We start from the raw sequence: 18,763 nt of genomic DNA, 5'->3' as shown, positions 1-18,763 counted from the left end.
TGAAAAGATATCATTAGCATGATGCAAAATACATCACCTCTGCAATAGATAATGTGATGGCTACCAATGATAGTACCATACTTTGCTGTGCAAAAGTCGCATCATAAAGAATTCTTTTTCACTCTCAAATCATCTATTGGATGATGTCTCAGTGCAAACATGGATCCTTTTTCAACCTCCCTCCCTAAGAGGAATCTCATTTTTTAAGTAAAAAAAACGACTCCTGATGATTAATGTTTTGAAATTAAAAGAAATTAGGAGAAGTGCATCTTCAAAAGCCGAGGGTTACATATCTCCATGTCTATAAATAATCAAAGATTACAATCATCCATAAATCCCAGTAATTAGCATGCGTGTTACAATATGCCTCCAGCATTAGAAACCTCTACGCCAATAACTACATATATATTTCCTCACAATACTGCAATCGCTACGTGTGCACCTTCATGCAGTTCTTCACACTCGGTTAAATGCTATTGCCTGGTACTTGAATGGTTCTTGAAATCTTATTATTCATAACTTTTTTCCATCAAGATGCTAGATGAACATAAAGCAAGGTACATACCAATAGCAAAGGAGCAGCATAAAGGATAACAGAGGGATCCGTGCTCGTATATGAGATGATATGCTCCAAATTTTAGAATGTAAAGTTTGGTTGATTAGGGAAATTTTAGGATGTGAAGTTTGTTCGATTAGGGAATAGTGATTACCGGCAAACATAGAACTACAAACAAATATGTGGGGAGTAGAAATTTGAAAGTTCTTTTTGGTTAAGAATGGGAGCATTCAAGAAACAACGTTATCAACTCCAGATTGGTTGCAGCTAGGGATAATCGGCTCTACGACACTTTTGCTCATGAAACTGAGCTCAGACTTGCATGGGAGAGGATTACCCACACGCAGCTCGCTTTGGGGGCGAATCGGATTCACCTAGAAGGGAACTCAATGTCAATAATTGGGTGGATCCAGTGCCATGCTAGGGCAGGCGATGAGCACTTGTTGCTGCAGGACATCCGCAACCGGTTGAGGAACTCTGTGGCCTCCTAGATCACTTATATTTACCGAGAGATAAATAGGGTTGTTGACTGAGTTGCCTCGTATGTCGCACAACATTCTGGTGGCTGGATATGCGAAGTCCTCTCGAAAGAACGTGGTCTTCAATTACGTAAATATCCTTTCATAGTTTGAATTTTATATTAAGTTTTTCTATTAAAAGATAAAAGCAATATCGACAATAATTTTTGGAGACAAAAACTTTACAATATAATCATTTATTTTTAGTTAAATAAATTCATGTGGAAGATATATGTTAAGAGAAAGCCATCCAAATTGTCTTTCCTTAATTTTAAAATGCTGACTAGCTCATTCCAAGCTGATCTCTCAATATGTTTAGACAAAATCCTAAAATCGCATGAGGGAAGATATGAATGATATGTTTAGACTTTAGACTAGACTTTAAGAAATATCAAAAAAATTTATAATGGTCGAAGCCTCGAAGGTGAGACACCCCATCCACAAGAAAGTGGAGCTCGTCCCAAATGCTTAAACCCTCAAGCATGGTCAACAGAGATCGGAAAGCGTAGGTTCATGATACGTCATTCATGTGCCACATAGCAAAACTGGTCAACGCGCAGATTTTGAAAGGACAACAATCGCTATCACACTTCAATTTCAACTCGAGCACTTTTTCTCCCTTTTCTCCCATAAATGGCGATCATGTACACTAGTGCTCTCTAAGTTTCTATCTCTTTAGCTTTCCAACTTCTAAAGGCTCGTTTGGTTCGCAAAAAAAAAGAAAAAAAAGTATGGTCAATGAAAAAATAATGAGATACCTCTTGTTTGATTGGAATTTTTAAAAGAGAGAGATATGAAAGTTATATTTCCATAAAAATATGATTCTCATATTTCATGGAAAAGTCTTTCCCATAAGAAACATGAGAAAGCTATTTTTCTATGAGACGGAAATCACTTTATTTTTATTTTTTTCCCAAAAGACCCTTTAGCATTAAAAAAGTATTAAAGAGGCATTAAAAACCTAATTTTAATTAAGGGCATAATACGAATTATACATAACTTTTCCAGAAAAGTGGATGGTCAACCAAATATAAATATTTTGGAAATTTGTTACTTTTCCATGGTCAACCAAACATGCCAAAAGTACTTTCCTAGGCATCCTCTTCTTAGGAATTTGTTTTCCAGAAATCATATTCCTAGGAAGGGAAAAGCTTTCCGCGAACCAAACGAGCCCTAAGATAACAGTTTGAGTGCCCAAACAAATTTAGCTCCGATACGGGTGCACATCATATGAAAAATAATCAAATATTGAGCATAGCATAAATCCCATACCTTTTTTTTTTAAGCAAGCAAGCATATAGTGACATTTAATTTGTCAATAAAAGAGGAAGATTTGATGCTGGCTGCTCGCTTCCGGTTGATTTTTTTAAAAGAAGGTAGTTAAAGCCACATGGCATTCAAACCAAACAAGCAGAATTCACGCAAATATCTATGGGACATTTTGAGACACGTCGGCAAATTTCACTTCTAGAGACAACCTTTTCTTTTAGGTATCGTAGGCAGTACCACATTGATGACCATAGTTGAAAGAAAGATCTTTAAGGATTTGTTTGGATGCTCCTAAAAAATTGAGCTAAAAATTTTATAGGATCCATGAATTGAGCCAGCCATTTATGTCTAGTTCATAAGTTGTACAATGGTGGTCTGGGTCCACCAAATTCAAACATGATAAATACCGAGCTAGATATTTTGTTGGAGTCGAAGACTAGAAGAGAGATGGGATTGGGTTGGCGACTTGGGGCAGGTTAAGGGTCTACTCAGGTCCAGCTTGACCAGAATCTCAACTGACAGCTGACTTTGAAAACCGTTCCAACTTCAAGATTTTCCACTTGAAACAATTGAGTTGGACCGGGTTGGAGTTCATTGGTGATAGATGGATTGATCACAAGTCCGCCCTATTGATTGGAAATAGAGCTAGGTCTAGATTTATTTGAGTTGGGTACAATCACCCGAGCCTTCAAATTAAGTTCAGATCAACTTGGCTTTTCCTAACCCAAATTAAGTACATTTTTGGCCAAGCAAAGTTTCAGAAGGGTTAGATTCAGTGGAGCTTAGTTTAGCTCAGCCCAAGTTGAAGCTCTACAGTGACAGACCAGATTGGCCCAACACGAAAACGCAAAACTACAATAAAACGGAGTTGATTCGGCTTGGTAAAATTGGACCTAACTAGAGCCAATCCAGTTAAACCACATTAATTGAATCCATAACAATAACTAGCCAGAATTAGAGGAAATCTTTCAATACCAAACTTGATTCAAATGAAACCTCATTTGGATGGACTAAATCAAACTAAACCTAAAACACATTCATGTCCAATTGTGAAGGGAGCAACCAAGAAAATGGAAAGGATTTGCTTCATATGTAATCATTGCTCTTCATTGATAGGTTTCCACATGTTACCAAATAAACGCAACTTAATCGTCTGTAATCCACTCCATGTTTTAGTATATATAAAGAGAAATATGGTAATATTCTCTTTATTTATTGATGCCGGCCATTAGAGAATGATGTGGGTGGCCATTGAGGGAGCATTTCTATTTTTTCTTTCAGCTTGTGATGGAAAGGAGATCAAATCTGTAACGATGTGCGGGCGTGCAACATTATCTGAAATGGAAAGGATAGATGGGAGAGAGAGAGAGAGAGAGAGAGAGAATGTGGTAACTATGATGTTACGCCGAGAATTATGAACTAAAAGACAAATAAAAGTAAAGAAAGATAACTGAAAACTAAAATAGCAATGCTAATCATTGATATGGTGAAGATTCCTTCTCAAAGTTACGACTTAATATTTATAAGTGGTTCCTATTTACTACCACGGTAGATGTTACCATTTAGCTCTGACACTTATCTTTGCTAATTTGCAAAAAAGGAGCTATTATTGTTGTGCATGGCAGTTATCTTCCTTCCACTACTCCTACAATCTTGATAGTGCTACCACTTCTTCATATTTCGACCTGCATGTTTGATAGTTGATCTGATATTAGCACCGATCGTTGTACGCTGAGGTACCCAAATAGTTCAAACGACACGGTAGGATAAATATACCACACCTGGAATGCCCAATATGAGATAGGTTCAAATATAGCACGCGAGATATGTTGATGGTCCATGCATGGCAGTTGCCGTGTCTAAAGGGTGGTCTCTTTGCGAATTTCCTCTTTTAGTGTATTATATTTTTTTCTCTTTAAAACCTCTTTTTTTTTTCTGAAAAAAAGGGAAAGAGGGGAGGAAGAGACAAGCCCACCCCCGCGTAGCAGCCCCACTGGGCCTCCACCCCACCAGGAGAATATTCGATGCGGGTAGAAATGACCGTGTGTTGGGCACCCCGGCCGGTTTTACTCATACCCTCCCCACTCGTGGGCCGGTTCGGTTACCCGACCCAACCCTCCGTATGAGTACGTCACACCTGGCACCACCCAGGCTACCAGCCGACCAGTAGCGCTTTCAGACCCCATGTCCAGGCGAGGGGCATCCGGTCCCCAAATTTAATCGACGCCTGTGCGTTTCGAACCTCGAACCACTTGGTTAGAAGCAAACGCCCCGTTCCAACTGGGCTACCACCTTGGTGGTTCTTTAAAACCTCTTCCATCCTCACTGCGGCCTCTATTGTTTCCGGTTTCTTATATATTTTTTTAAAAAAACTTTTGATTAGATCTCTAATATCTGTTATTCTTTCTGACATATTTTTCTTTCTGCCCCTCTCCCTCCCCCCTCCCCTTAGAATTGTTAAGATGGTTATGTGTTGAATATTGTTGGGTTTTCCTTAGAAATGCGATTTACTAATCCTGAAATCAAATAGCGATATCCATTAGAAGGTAGCTGGAAAAAAAAAAGTCAAATAAGAATTATCAATATTTATTTATTTACTCATCCATCTATGTATCTACATATCTTAGCCCAGTTCAACTCTGCTACACAGCACGCTCACTCTTATCATACTCAAATGCTCTTCCTAGGAATTAAAGTATTTTAATATTGGAAATCCCCAATCGTTATTTCTTGCTTCCTGGTCAGACTACGCCACAATCTTGTTCAATTTGTGCCACCTTTTCCTCATGATCTTTCAATTGGAGCTGGTACATCACTAGAACAATTGATTCAAATTCTTGCTGGTAGGTGAATATTTTACAGAGCAATTGATATCGATAATAGTAGCGTACTAGTGTTTAGTGATGTGCCTGCCTTGTACCTATACTAGATAAGATATGCTGTCAAGGCTTCCTCATTATAAAACAACAAACAGTTTTGAGATCATTAACCACCCTGTATAGGCAACTAACGCATCAGATAGTCGATATTGATAAACATGATTATTCACAATGCTCTGAGAAGAAAATAATATTCAGGAAAAGATTGCAACCATGCAAATAAGCCTATTATAGACCAAAAGAGCCCATGGAAGAGGAAAGTTGGCCCGCATTCAGAAGCGAAAATAAGTTCTCTCAGAACAGAGACAGGTGTGAATAAATGATAATGCTAAGTTCCAACTCTTAAACAATGATAAATTTAATAAACCACCAGCAAATATTGGTAGCATTCCAGATACAAGGAAAAACCATATTATTTAATTGGAAATCATAAGAAAAGCATTCATTTAACTGCTAAATGATCTTTGAACTCTTTTTTGATGTTCAGTATCCCCAGTTGTCATTACGGATTTCGTCATCAAACCTCTTCTTGAGCTCAGGGTGCTTCTCAAAATACTCGTCTGCTGTCATGGTGCTAATCTTCTTCTGCACAGTAATATGAGGTTTATGAGAATCAATTGCATCAAAAAAGAGTGCTGCAAAGGACTGATTATAACCATAAAAAAGGAGGTCGGTGGAGCATGGGATGGATTTGTTCCATTCCTACCTTCATCTCTTGAACCTCAGCAATTTCCTTCTCCAACCTTTCTGACTCCTTCAGAGATTGCTGTTCGGCTCCTTTCAACTCCACCAACTGAACATCCAAAGAAAAAAAATAAATAAATAAATATATATATATATATATATATACATATATATCATAGCTCAAATAGAAAATAATGAGTGCTTCAAACCACCACAAAGAAGTGCAACCCCCCCCCCCCCCCCCTTTCTTTCTTTCTTTTTTTCTTTCTTCTTCATATTCTCTCTCTCTCTCTCTCCTTTTAAGAAAAGAAATTCTCTTTTGTCCGCAGTATACCCAGGGAAAAAAACAAAAGATAATAAGGTACACTTATCTCACCAAAGCATCAAACTTGGGCTTATATTCTGGAGTCACAGTGTCAACATACTTGGGGATCTCTATGCCTGCAAAAGGATGATGTTTACATGAACACCTGTACGTGCAGTATCACCAATAAAGCTAGATATATAAGAGGCAAGAATAATGAGCAATTTGTGACAGATGAGTCTAAATAGAAATGCTTGGCAATGACAATATATAGATCCAACACAAATAGTTGGGACAAGACTTCAAGGTAATGGATTATGGTTGTGGTATGTTTCCACCAAAGAGTGAAGTCCCATGGCACATCCATCATATTACTGAAATAAACCTCCAAAATTGAAGGGAAACTAAAGAAATTCTTAGTGGGCGAGTCCAAATCATCAAATCCATGCATTCTCATCTAAGAATCAAGCCATTGATCAGACAGCTAAAATCTGAACGGAAACTTCTTGGATACTTTATTACACTAGACTTGAAATGACATAACTCTTGGCATTAAATTCCTGAAAAATGAAATGTTCTGAATTCTAGATCCCTCAGATTACTGAAGAAAACTAAATTATAAAACTTCTGAGACTATATCAGCAGCAGCATTGAATTCTAACCTAACCAGTCAAATCCTGAAGAGCATCTAGTAAAGAGTGAAAAATCTGCTCTCAAATATTCTAATGGGATAACAAGCAGATCAACTTGATGGTTGCCCAACTAGACGAGAATATACTGTGTGCAATTTATGGACAATGAATGAAAATTTCCGGCTCATGAAATGCAAAAATAAAAATTATTGAAAATCCATATATTATAAAATTGATCCATAAAACAGATATCTAATATATAAAGCTTCGTTGAGAGAGAGGAGCTTCTAACCTGATAGTTAAAGAGTAGAGAAAACATTGTTCATACTCCAACTACTACTAATACCTATTAGAGCTTCCATCTATGAGGCAGTGAGGGGGAGGGGAAATATAACAAATGAAGAAGATGAAAGTGGAGGCGCTGTAAAACAGGTGGTTGGCTGAAGTTCATATCTGACAGACTTTCTGACTGTTGTTGCTTCTTCTCCGGGGAAAAGAAGTTCACAGCCCGCAGGTCTTCTACCTTCATGCAGCATTGCTCCATCACGCTTTCACCCATTGCGGAAAATTCCCCACTGCTAAACCGACTAATTAGTAAAAGTTTCCTCTGCAATTAGGCTTATATATATTCCTAAAATTAGATTTTCTCCATTCACTTCCATGAAAAGGCCTAACAACACCTAGAATTAAGGTGACTGTGATTTTCAATCCAAATACATGACAAATTCAAAAGAAGCTCCACTTGCCCAACCTAGCAAAAAATAAAAGAATAGTCAGCTTGCTCCATAACAACCTCTGACAAATCATCTTCTCAGACAACCTACTAGTTCTGAATTGAAGAATCTCCACCAGCTACCGTGCACAGAGATTCCTAAGGCAGCCTATCTCAACGAGCCAAACCCTGACAACTTAAAACTATGGCCCTCGTTAAATTCAGTATTTTAATGTCCACATTGGTCGATCCCTTAAAGAACTTATAGCACATCCACAATATCTGTTTCCAAGATACTCCAACATACCAAATAAAACCATGTCGGAAAGCAATCTAACTTAGGGACAATTCTCATTAATATTATCTAAACAATTGTCACAATTGTACAACCATTATAGCTGTTCACGGAGATAAAAACTACTTCAAACCTTTAAGAACATTTTAAACATATAGATGGAGGGCGGAAAGACAAATGGACACAGAAACCCAAATTAATTAAGGAATAACTTTGACATATTTAGTCAACGGATAGATGATTGGTAATTGCAAAGTGCCGATCTTCAAAATTGAGCATCTTGTCAAGATTTTCATGCATAAAGCAGATGGAATACATGTATGGAAACGACAATTCTTCAATTTCCTAGTTCTTTACATTCTAAGTATTTTCTTTCTACCAGGGTTACCCTTAGAAATTAAAATTATGAAAATAATTATAAAGTTATGAAAATGAAATAAATGGCACCACTGCATGTAGTGCCAAGCACCCAGATAATGATCTCATCATTATATGACAATATATAGAGCTAAGGTTTCTGATATCATGTCATGAACCATTCAAATGCCTACAAAATTGGCACTTCTGTACATGACTTTTAATGTTCCGAGGTTTTTATAACCTACCAGACTTCAGAAAACTCCCAAAATAACAAAAATCAGTAAAATGCATTGATGACATAATCTAAGATGTTCTCCATCTTGCACCTAAAATCTTTATCATAACCTTACAGCTGCAATCTTTTACTCTTGCTATTTTTTTGGGCCTTCCCAAGTTTATCCATCAATTGTTCTTAAAGCTGATCATGGGCCAGGCTTGGGCATAGAAAATATCAAATTTTACATAGGCCTGGCCCGAAGCCCGATTAAAAATGAATTAGAGTTTAGGCCCGAGGCCCGGCCCATGATTAGCTCTGGCTCACTCACTTGTTCTTTAGTTTTAAAGCATGTTTACCAGCAAATACTATAAGATGAACTCAAAATACAACTTCAATTTATATTACTAACTGGCTGCTATAAGCATAACTATCCTCTTATTTGTGATTTGGAATCTTGAAATTCCCATTGTCACTTCTGTTAATGATGCGTCACTCTCGTAGTTACACTGCAGACACCATCTTTTGGTACCAAAAGCCTGCACGTAGAAATATTTCTTTAATTGAATCCATCCCATTGTTATTTCACCTCAACACACTCTTATAGCTTCATTGAAGCTGAATTATCTCTCACATCATTTATGCACTATAAACACCCATTTCTATCTTCCTAGATTTTACTGTATAAAAAGAAATTGAATATATAAGCTCAGTAAACTTGCATCTAGGGGTGAAAATGGATGGGATATTATCCATTAGGATCCATTTTTGTATCCAAATCTATCTGGATACAAATACAAATTATAGCATCCGACCGATATCTATATCCGTATTTGTATTCATTAAAGAAAGTAGATAGGGATATGGATATACCAATATCTGATCCATATCTGAATATTGAATTCCATCTGCAATTCTATTAGTTCCTGCAGCTGTTATAAACTTCGATGGAGAATAAGTAACAACATCAACGTATCTTTAGTTTAATCTTCATTTCATCCAGTAACATTTTTGGTTTGGTGGATTGGATCCTCAATAATCAAATTTTAATTCAAAATATGCTAAGTAACTTAGCGACATTATTATGATCCTTTAAAAATCAGATGATCAAGCGAATGCAATTATATCTTTATTGTCTTTTGTATGATATTTATTTATTTTAAAATAATAAGAGGCTTATATACTTCAAATGAGTTTCATAAAATTTAACTATCTGATTTGTATCCATATTTGTAAATGCCCGATTTGTATCCAAATCTATCTAGAACAAATATGGATATAAATTTTAGCAGCTAGCTTATATCCATACCTGCATTCATATACTGCAAATAAATACATATACATATATGAATGAACTGATATCCAATTTATATCCAATCTGTTTTCAGCCATACTTGCATCCTATATTATGACGTAAGCTCAAACATCCAAGTATATTTCCATGACACAGCATCTCGCCAAGTTTATAGTGTAATAACCAGATTTCTCACTTAACAATGTGAAAACCATAGATTTATCTAATGAAATGATAATATATCCTCTAATCAGATACTAGCAATGAGAAACTAATTTGCCAATGTTCTATGAAGGTTATAAGTATGAAGAAAACATACCGTCATAAGCTTCTTTATACATATCCACCAAGCGAGACCCAATTCCTTTTCTATAATATTCCCAGTCAATGGGTTCAGGTTCCTACATGAGCATATACAAGCTAGAAATCAATATACATGCAGCAAAGAAGATAACATGTTGTTTCTGAAGTTGCAGAGAGAAACATAGAGTCACATATACAATTTTAAAATAGCCTTAATACTTGTCCAAATAATTATATAGTCTAGCTAAGTTTCAATCTCAGTAACGCCAACTGCATCAGTACTCTTACAATGTAGGTGTATTATTGATGAATGTAGCAAATAATCAATGAACTAATTTAAAACTAGAGGTAATAATTTGTGCCTGAATAATGGTGGCACATGGGGAGATACCATCATTGAACTTCAGATGGCAGAAAGAAGCAAAATATCATCTTCGAAATCCAACTTGTCTTACTGAGAAATATTGAACCCTCAAAAAACTAAGATGAGTATGTTTATGTGAGGTCTCATAAGCCTGTATTTCACATCAAATAATGTCAATTTTATGTGTTGGCATACAATAATACATATAAGCCTGAAGCTCATGGTCAAAGGTCCATATCTCTCTCTCTCTCTCTCTGAGATCTTTAAAGAATACACTGATGCAAATTTAGTTGGAAAATTAAAGCAACATAAATGTTGATAGAATAAATAAGCGGCTGGTTAAAATACAATTATTCTTGTTTGCTATCCCAAAAAAAAGCAGAAAGAAAACAAATGAAGACATTCTAGCCAATTGAAAATTTCTCTAAATACGAACACAAATGCAGAAAGCGTATTTCTCTGGAGTGTTCTTCAGAAGAGAACAAGCACTGTGATCATGGATGCCAAAGTTTATTGCCAAGATAAAAAAATGGCGACCTTACGTGAAGACCTGATTCGCAAAGGGCCTGAAGAAACTAACAGGATACGTGCATGCTTGTGTGTCGGAGAGAGAGAATTGTTATTGATTTCCATTATTATAATCGTGATGGTTAATACAACTGGACAATAAGATTCTTTCCTTCATTTTAAAGATCTAAATACGAACGTAAATCAGTATGAGAGAATCACTGTTCATCCTTGGAAATGAAATCACCTCAGCATCTCAAAAACATTCTTAGGAAGTTTGTATTAAAATTAAGAAATACATCAGAAGCAAGAAACGATGCCCCATCGAAGAATACAGAGAATCTAATGAAGAAACCCTAGATCCGGCAGGATTCTTGGAATCTAAAAGAAAGAAAGAAGACGATCGGGTGAGCTACCTGGCTGAACTTGGTCTGAAGGTCGTGGTTGACCTCGTCGAAGGCGCGCCGGAGGTTGGCGAACTCCTTGCGGGCCTCCTCGGAGACGAGGAGCTTCGCCATGCCCTCCCAATCGATCGACTTGGTGGCCTTCGCTGCCGCCTCCACCACCTTCTTCGTCCCGCTCCCGCTCATCCTCGATTCCTTTTTTCCGGAGAGGTGGTTAGGGTTAGGATTCACGCTCTACTCTCGAAGGCGGCTTCGCTTCCTCTCTTCCGCAGTCTCTTCCAAACCACCAGGCAGGAGGGGAGCCGAAGAATCGATGCATCTAAAAGAAGCTGCAAATGGGCCGTCCGGAACCCAGCCGAAGGAATTCGGTAGGTGGACAGCGAGTCCAGGAAACTAGGCGGGCCGGCCCATATTAAGATGGGCTACGGTTCAGGCTTCGAGGAGTGAAGGAATTGGGCTCAGTAACTTCATCCTCAGGGGGGTCAAGCCGTCAGCGAAGTTTATAGCCAAGGAATCTGCACATAGTAATTTCATCTGGGTATAATTAAGTAGTTATTCAATTCCAATGAACAAGTTTTATAGCCAAGAAATCGTTTTCTTCAGTCATATTGTCTTTGAATGGCACTCCAAGCAGGTATATGAAGCTTTCGAATGAAGCAAATTCATAAGCCTACCATAATCCAATCTAATGAAATAAGCATTTATATAAGTCTATGGTGGATCGGTTTTGTATTTGATTTATCCATTATGCATGCATCTTTGAAACCTTTTCATCCTAATGGTTACCCACTTCTCCCCCATTCCTTCAAGCCCCTCTCATTTGTACCCAATCTTTTTTTTTGAAAAAAAATACTAAAAAGGGCTAATTCACATCTTTTCTATCTTGTGCCCAACCTTGCTCGAGAGACTAAGTTTGACGAGAATCCTTTTTGCAAGTGGTAAAAGATGATACCAATCGAGCAAACACTTGATGATCTTCCATGATCAATATAATCACATAATCCTCACTCTTTTCGCTAAATCTCTTTTACTCAATCCCTCCTGTTCCTAGATGGTAAAATTGGTCAATATAACATAAATTAAGCAAGATTTAATAACAAACATATGCATAGAATGCAACCAATTTTCTCCCTCCAATAGGACCAAAATCATATTGGATATTAGTATAACATATTTGTATCTATTTTTCAGTTGATGAGTAAATATGCAGGTATAGATATTGATCAAATGCTAAAATTTAAATCCATATTTACCTTAAACGAACATGAATAGAAATTGCAAATTGATAGTACAGATATGAAATACGGTTATAATTATTTTGGATAGTTAAATCATATAAACCCCTAAATCAAAGATATCACAGTATGAAAGGCAAGATAAGAAGCATATTAATGTCTTCACTTGTTTTCTTTTATAAGTTCACGAGAACTATACGATACTAAATAAAAATTGTAAATAGAATTATATATTTGGACATGAATTAGATAGTTTTCTATTGATATATTCTTGTTCGTTTTTCTTTGCATATATAAAAATAGATATGGATGTTAGATTAAACATAGAATTATTCCCAGCAAATATTATTCAGATGATTTTCACGCTCTTTGACATTCTTGATGCGCTATATGTCATTTTAATACTATCCATTTGTATGTATATGATTTAACAGTCATGTTCCTATTGCAACCATGTTTAGTTATAGGATAAATCAGAACAAGGCAAAAATAACTTGCTTACCAAAAAAAAAAGATAATTTATTATTTTATTCCGTCAAATATAACGGCTTCATGTCTAAATAGAAAAGTTATATGGCCATCTTTTCAAATTTTAAAAGAATATTAGTTACGTCCTTCATCTTTGTTTGAATGCACTTTGAGCCGGTCATGTAATGGCTCGCTATATCTTGAAAGTAGATCACCATCAGCCATTTACATCAGGACAAAAAAATATATATTATAACATAAATATAACCCATACTTGAACCAGGTTATATAAATATTTGGTCGAATTGCCTACCAAGCGGAAAGGGTAGAGACTACCATAACTGGACGGCTGTGATTCATTTTGAGGACGGCGTTAACGGTAGATCCAACGGCACGCTTAGGATTTTGCACGCCTAGAGGATCTTGTCTGAATAGATACATGAACATCCGAGATTTCTCTCACATCACGTGATTTAGAGGCTGTTTGGCTGTTTGCCCCCCACTTTACACGTGCGTCAAGAACGTGCCCGAAGCACGGCCAGAGTTAAAAGCCCCACTCTGGATTGAAGCCGGAGGGCTCGATTGGATTCTTACCCTCTCTCCTTCCTCTTCCTCCCCTTCTCCCTCCCCCACCTCTCTTTCTTCTCCTCCGCACCGCTTCGCCCTTCTCAAACCCTCTCTCCGATCCGATCGAGACGAACCCTCTTCTCCTCCTCCAACCAATCTCGCTCCGGCCGCCCGTCGACGTCTGCGTCGCCCATCCGGTCGAACTCCGGCATCCATCTCCGGCGCCGGCGTCCGAGGTACGTCCGCCCCTTTCTTCCGATCTTTCTATTTCTCCTCTCATATCAGAAACAAGAGGAATCTTTGATTACTGGAAAAGGTAGGATTCTTGATTGGCCCAAACGCCAAATTGAGATCGCCTGTCAATCCGTAATATTGGGCTGGTGGAGTTCGAAACCCTAATTCGGCCCTCCTTTCGTCCAAGAAAAGATTATTTGGAGGTAAGGAGCTTCTCTGAATCGGGCATGGTCCTCATCTCGTTATGGTTTGGTTGATGATGGTTTTTGGCTGCGTTTCTCCGCTCGTGGAGGTGGCGACAGTGTCAAGAAATTGAACTTGCTTTCTTTCCCTATTTTTTTTTATTCTTTCAATTTTTTCCATCTTCACATGTGGAAAGTTTGGTCAAGGCAACGAAAATATACGCACAGAACAATCTCACAACGAACTCAGGAGGAAAAAAGGAAAAAAAAAAAATCCAACACGACTTCCTTTTCTACAAGCCTATTAGCCATAAATTACCGCAAATCTTGTGCTGAAAGCCGGATTCCAGATGTGGAATTAGGGTTCTATCACTTTTCCAAAGATTACTTCCTGCTGCCAAGCTGTGTGCTAGACCTTACCCACTCAAGCTATTGCTTGATCCTCGTGTTTCTGCAGTGGTTCTGCAAAAGCTGCTAAGAATTCTGTTAAGACGAGTTCTATAGAATGCACTGGATATTCATATAAAATATTCGAGGTAAGTGGGTTTACCTTTCGATGCTGGCAAAGTGAAGTCCATCGTCACGATATATGAAGATAAGAAAAGTTCATTTTTGCTACTTTTTGCTGTACTCGCTGAATTGGACTTGCGTAGAGCATGGTATGATTAGGAAGTAATGTTTGCATTTTGTTAAAGAGTATACCAATCCTGCATCAATAGTGTACCTTATCCTCCCTCTCTCCCCCCTGCCTCTCTTATGGGTGTGTGTGCACAAATCCAGGCAAGTGTGCCTCCTAGCTGATTCCATAATGCGTTGCAGGTAGAGACAAATGACGGTTATGTCTTCCAGTGGTGAGGTTGGAGATGGTCCTGCTGTATTGCAGTTGCAAAAATGGAGCCAGTTGCATTTTCAACTTCAACTATCAGAATTTTGTGAAGCTTTTATCTCCCCAACAAGGGAGCTGCTACTATTGCTTTCATATCAGTGTGAAGCCTTGTTACTTCCTCTGGTTACTGGTATTTATTGAATTTCTTTACCTTTATTTTGCACCCTAGCACTCTTTGTTACTCAGTACATTCTCGTCTCTTTTAAGGAAAAGGGCCCTGTATGCTGATGAAGACGGATGATGAAGGCAAGTTTTCTTCTGAAGGCTCTCAAGAACCAAGTTTGTCACCTTTTGTTTCTTCAGGCCATATGGCTGTACATACATCAGACACAGTAGACAAGGCCCCGTGCCCTACCAAACCTTCAGAAATTGCATCATCAAGTATTGCTTTCTCACATGGACATTGTTCTTCAGCTTTTGAGTATTATCCTGTAATCTCCAATGTGAAGTCACTGGCTTGGGGACATTGTGGGGATGGGTACAACGTATTTGAGGACTCTGGTTTTAGGGAGCTTCTCATTGTGTGTGGTGATGATGGCATTACTGTTCATGCTTTCCGTTATGTTGATAAAAGTTCCCAAATGGTTGAATCCGTGCCTGATGTTGGAGATGTGCAAGGCAAGTGGGTGCAGTGGGGGCCCACTCACAGAGCACAGTCAAAAGAGCATTCTGGCAGCTGTGAAAATTTGCATGAGAGAAACATGGATATTGGAACTGGTGGAAGGTTAAATGCTTATGGTGAATCTGGGGATGTGGAGTCATCTAATATTAGACGAAGAAACTGGCTAAAGTCCTTTCAAACTGTACTGGATACCAACGTTTCCAGCGGTAAGTATTTGGCCAGGTTCCCTGCAAAATCATCACTTCCTCATTCTGCAAAGGTTGTATCATTTAGCATTTATAATAGTACTCTGTTATTCTTGAAGTTTCGTGCGAATTCTTTAAGTGATAAGGAGGAGAACCGAAGTTTCGAAATTGCAGAAGATTTTGGGGGTCATGCACCCATATCAACAGGAGGTTTTGAGTGTATGACGGGTTGTATGGATACTTTTTACAAATGTTCGAGAGTGTTCTCCAGCTCATCACATCACTTAGTTGGTTTAGTCATGTCATTTTCAGATAATGCATTGATCGACAATCATGAACATGATCCTGGAAGCACAAGAAACACCTTGGTGGTGGTTATTATGCTACACCCGTGGGGTTTGCAGTGGGTTTGTATGGTAGACCTCCAGGGTTCATATGCTGGTGTAGATCCAAGATCAGAATGGGTAGACTTTCAATTTGCAGACAACTTTCTTGTTTGTCTTAATGCTTCAGGTTTGATCTGCATTTGGGATGCAAACTCTGGCAATCCTGTTGTTCGTTTTGATGTGTTACAGAGTTGTGGATTAGATACAGGGTTGCCTGTAAGCGGAGATACATCTCTTAGAAAGGAAAAAATTGATGGTGAAGTTGATCAACAATGTGAAGTTCATAGAAACGAAACTTGTACTAGAGACCTTACATGTGGTAGAACTTTTAGGAGGTTGATGGTGGCTTCTCATTCTTTGCTCCTAGCTATTCTTGACGAACATGGATTGATTTATGTAATTTGTGCTGATGATTATATCTCAGAAAAGCATTATTTGTGTAATAACTCCATGCAGCCTTCTCAACATTCTGATCTTGGCATATTGGCTGGTTGGAAGGTTGCTGGTTATGAGATAAGTGGTCAAAATTTATCATGTGATCCTTCCAGGCATCAAGGTTTACTTAATTCCAATATATCTGGTGAAGGTTTTTCAAATCTAAATCTGAGTAATTTTTCTAGACATAGGGAAAGAAGAAAGAAATATTCTCAGAATAAAGAAAGTCAAATGAAAGCTTCTCTTAGTGGTTTTAGTACTGCTATACAGAAAAAGGTTCAGAGGAATTCACAGTGTGGATCTGAAGTATCCTCGACTCCTATGCGTAGAATATTTCTTCCTATAAACAGATCCAACAAAGAAGATTCTATTTGCCTTTCACCCTTTGGAGTCACTAGACTTGTTAAATGTAATCAGGAGCAGAATGGTTACAAAATTGTTCACACCAGTTTATATGTGGCACCATCAGTTCTTGATGAAAGAGATTTGGATGCTTTCAGGCAATCGAATAAGTCTTTGGCTACTAGGATGTTTGTACCTGCTACTAAAGAATATTTTTTTGTAGGAGAGCCGATTGGATGCTCTTTCCAAGGATGTTTGTATCTGGTTTCCCAGGATGGCCTCTCTGTTGTTCTCCCATCAGTTTCAATTTCATCTGGTGACCTTCCAACAGAATCCATTAGGTATTGGCAACCAAGTATTGCTGCAGATAGCAATAATCAAGTTAAGAATTTTTTGGCTATGAATGAAGCTAGAGAGCTGTGGAGACCTTGGCAAATAGAGGTTTTAGATAGAGTACTATTATATGAAGGCCCTGAAGAGGCAGAGCACATCTGCTTGGAGAATGGTGAGTATGATTGTTTGCAACACAGCTTAATTATCGTGGCTTGTGTCTCATATATCTATTATATTCTATAGCTTCTTTTGATTTTATTAATGCTATGCTTAGAACCAGGGCTGTTTATAGGGTTCTTTGTTTGCTGGGCTTAAGCTGGACATGAGCATCCCTGAACCATGACCATCAGAATTTGCATGATTCTGATCATGGCTTTGGTTTGTTGAGTGTCCTGAGCCATGTGGATTCAATCTATTGGTCCGCAATGTATGTTTAAAATTAGCCATCTAGTATATGTTCTGGCCTACACTATACAGTATACATAGATGTCGAAGGTAGTTACAAGCTTCAATTTTATGACCAAACTAAGATTATAGATTATTGGTTTGTTCTTGTAGTAAGGTGTTATATGTCAAACTTCACATTTCAAATGCAATTTTAGTTCACTCCCCTTTAAATGCTGCCTAAGAATGGACAATGATTTTTTGTTACACTCTGATAACATACATTAGTTCATAATGATTGCCAATTACCAATTTTTTTTAAAAAATGGAAATTGGTCTAATCTAAATAAATGATACCATCTTGCACAATTATCATGTGCTGTTGTGTGCTAACACAGAAATGTGCATAATTCTATCAAAAACTACATTGCTATATATGTTATTAGGAGGGTATTCCACAGTGCCTTCCAGAGCTTGTCCCATTAACAAGTGTACCTAGTACTCATAAGCTGTAGTAATGTTGAACCTGATTTATTTAAAAAGCCATGCCAATATGATGCTTATGAACTTCATTCATCACATGGAAGCATACAGCCTATATTGGCTTGGAAATAGTCCAAAAAAGGGTAGAAGGTGACTGTAACTAATGGGACTTAGCATTTATATTACAATTTGTAAAGTGGTCATTTATTTTTTCTATGCGTTGATCTGACTATAATATGTAGCTACTCACAGTTTGCTTGGAGGCTGTAGCTAGATGTTTTCATCTGAATTAATGTTATTTTTGTATTCATCGTTGTCCTTGGCAGTATTCAGCTTCACTGATAGGCATTTCAACTTCAGATAATTTATGCCATTGGCACATTATCTTTTGACTGTTAGATCTTACTTGAGAATGATGCAACAAAGGCCCCCTTTATATTCTGTATTCACTGAATATATGGCTATCGATATGATGCAAATGTGATGTGTGGCTGTATGAATTAACTATACTCTCTGTCCTTCTAAATACAATGCATGCTTGGAGATGTTCACATTCCTCCCCACATTTGGTAAGGAAAATCAATTTTATGGCAGGATGGGACCTGAAAATCGTTCGAGTGCGTCAGATGCAGTTGGCATTGCAATACTTAAAATCCGATGAGATAGAACAGTAAGTTGCTGTCTTTTACCCTGTAATTTAAAGTTGTATTTTTAGACTTTTATGCA

The 18,763-nt window shown here is 37.7% G+C and overlaps 2 protein-coding genes across 2 annotated transcripts in view; one reads left to right on the top strand and one right to left on the bottom strand.

Moving 5' to 3' along the window:
• Positions 1-5,470: 5,470 nt before the first annotated feature.
• Positions 5,471-11,628, bottom strand: LOC103705505 (ATP synthase subunit d, mitochondrial-like). The gene is made up of 5 exons (XM_039130458.1): positions 11,308-11,628; positions 10,037-10,118; positions 6,283-6,347; positions 5,929-6,015; positions 5,471-5,807 (listed from the first exon to the last, which is right to left on the bottom strand). Exons 1-5 carry the CDS (start codon positions 11,479-11,481, stop codon positions 5,706-5,708), a joined length of 510 nt encoding a protein of 169 aa, XP_038986386.1. The 5' UTR covers positions 11,482-11,628; the 3' UTR covers positions 5,471-5,705.
• A 1,981-nt stretch (positions 11,629-13,609) lies between these two features.
• The window catches only part of LOC103704848, a 38,294-nt gene continuing 33,140 nt past the window's right edge, over positions 13,610-18,763 (top strand). The window contains exons 1-4 of the mRNA XM_008788325.4: positions 13,610-13,801; positions 14,801-14,997; positions 15,075-17,342; positions 18,632-18,707. Coding sequence (XP_008786547.2) covers positions 14,811-14,997; positions 15,075-17,342; positions 18,632-18,707 — 2,531 coding nt within the window. The 5' untranslated portion in view covers positions 13,610-13,801; positions 14,801-14,810. The remainder of the gene's footprint in view (positions 13,802-14,800; positions 14,998-15,074; positions 17,343-18,631; positions 18,708-18,763) is intronic.

This window comes from Phoenix dactylifera, chromosome 9 (genome assembly GCF_009389715.1).
Source record: "Phoenix dactylifera cultivar Barhee BC4 chromosome 9, palm_55x_up_171113_PBpolish2nd_filt_p, whole genome shotgun sequence".
In the NCBI taxonomy this organism is placed as follows: Eukaryota; Viridiplantae; Streptophyta; class Magnoliopsida; order Arecales; family Arecaceae; genus Phoenix; species Phoenix dactylifera.
The sequence above is the reverse complement of the archived record's forward strand: the minus strand, read 5'-3'. Positions and strand labels throughout refer to the sequence as shown.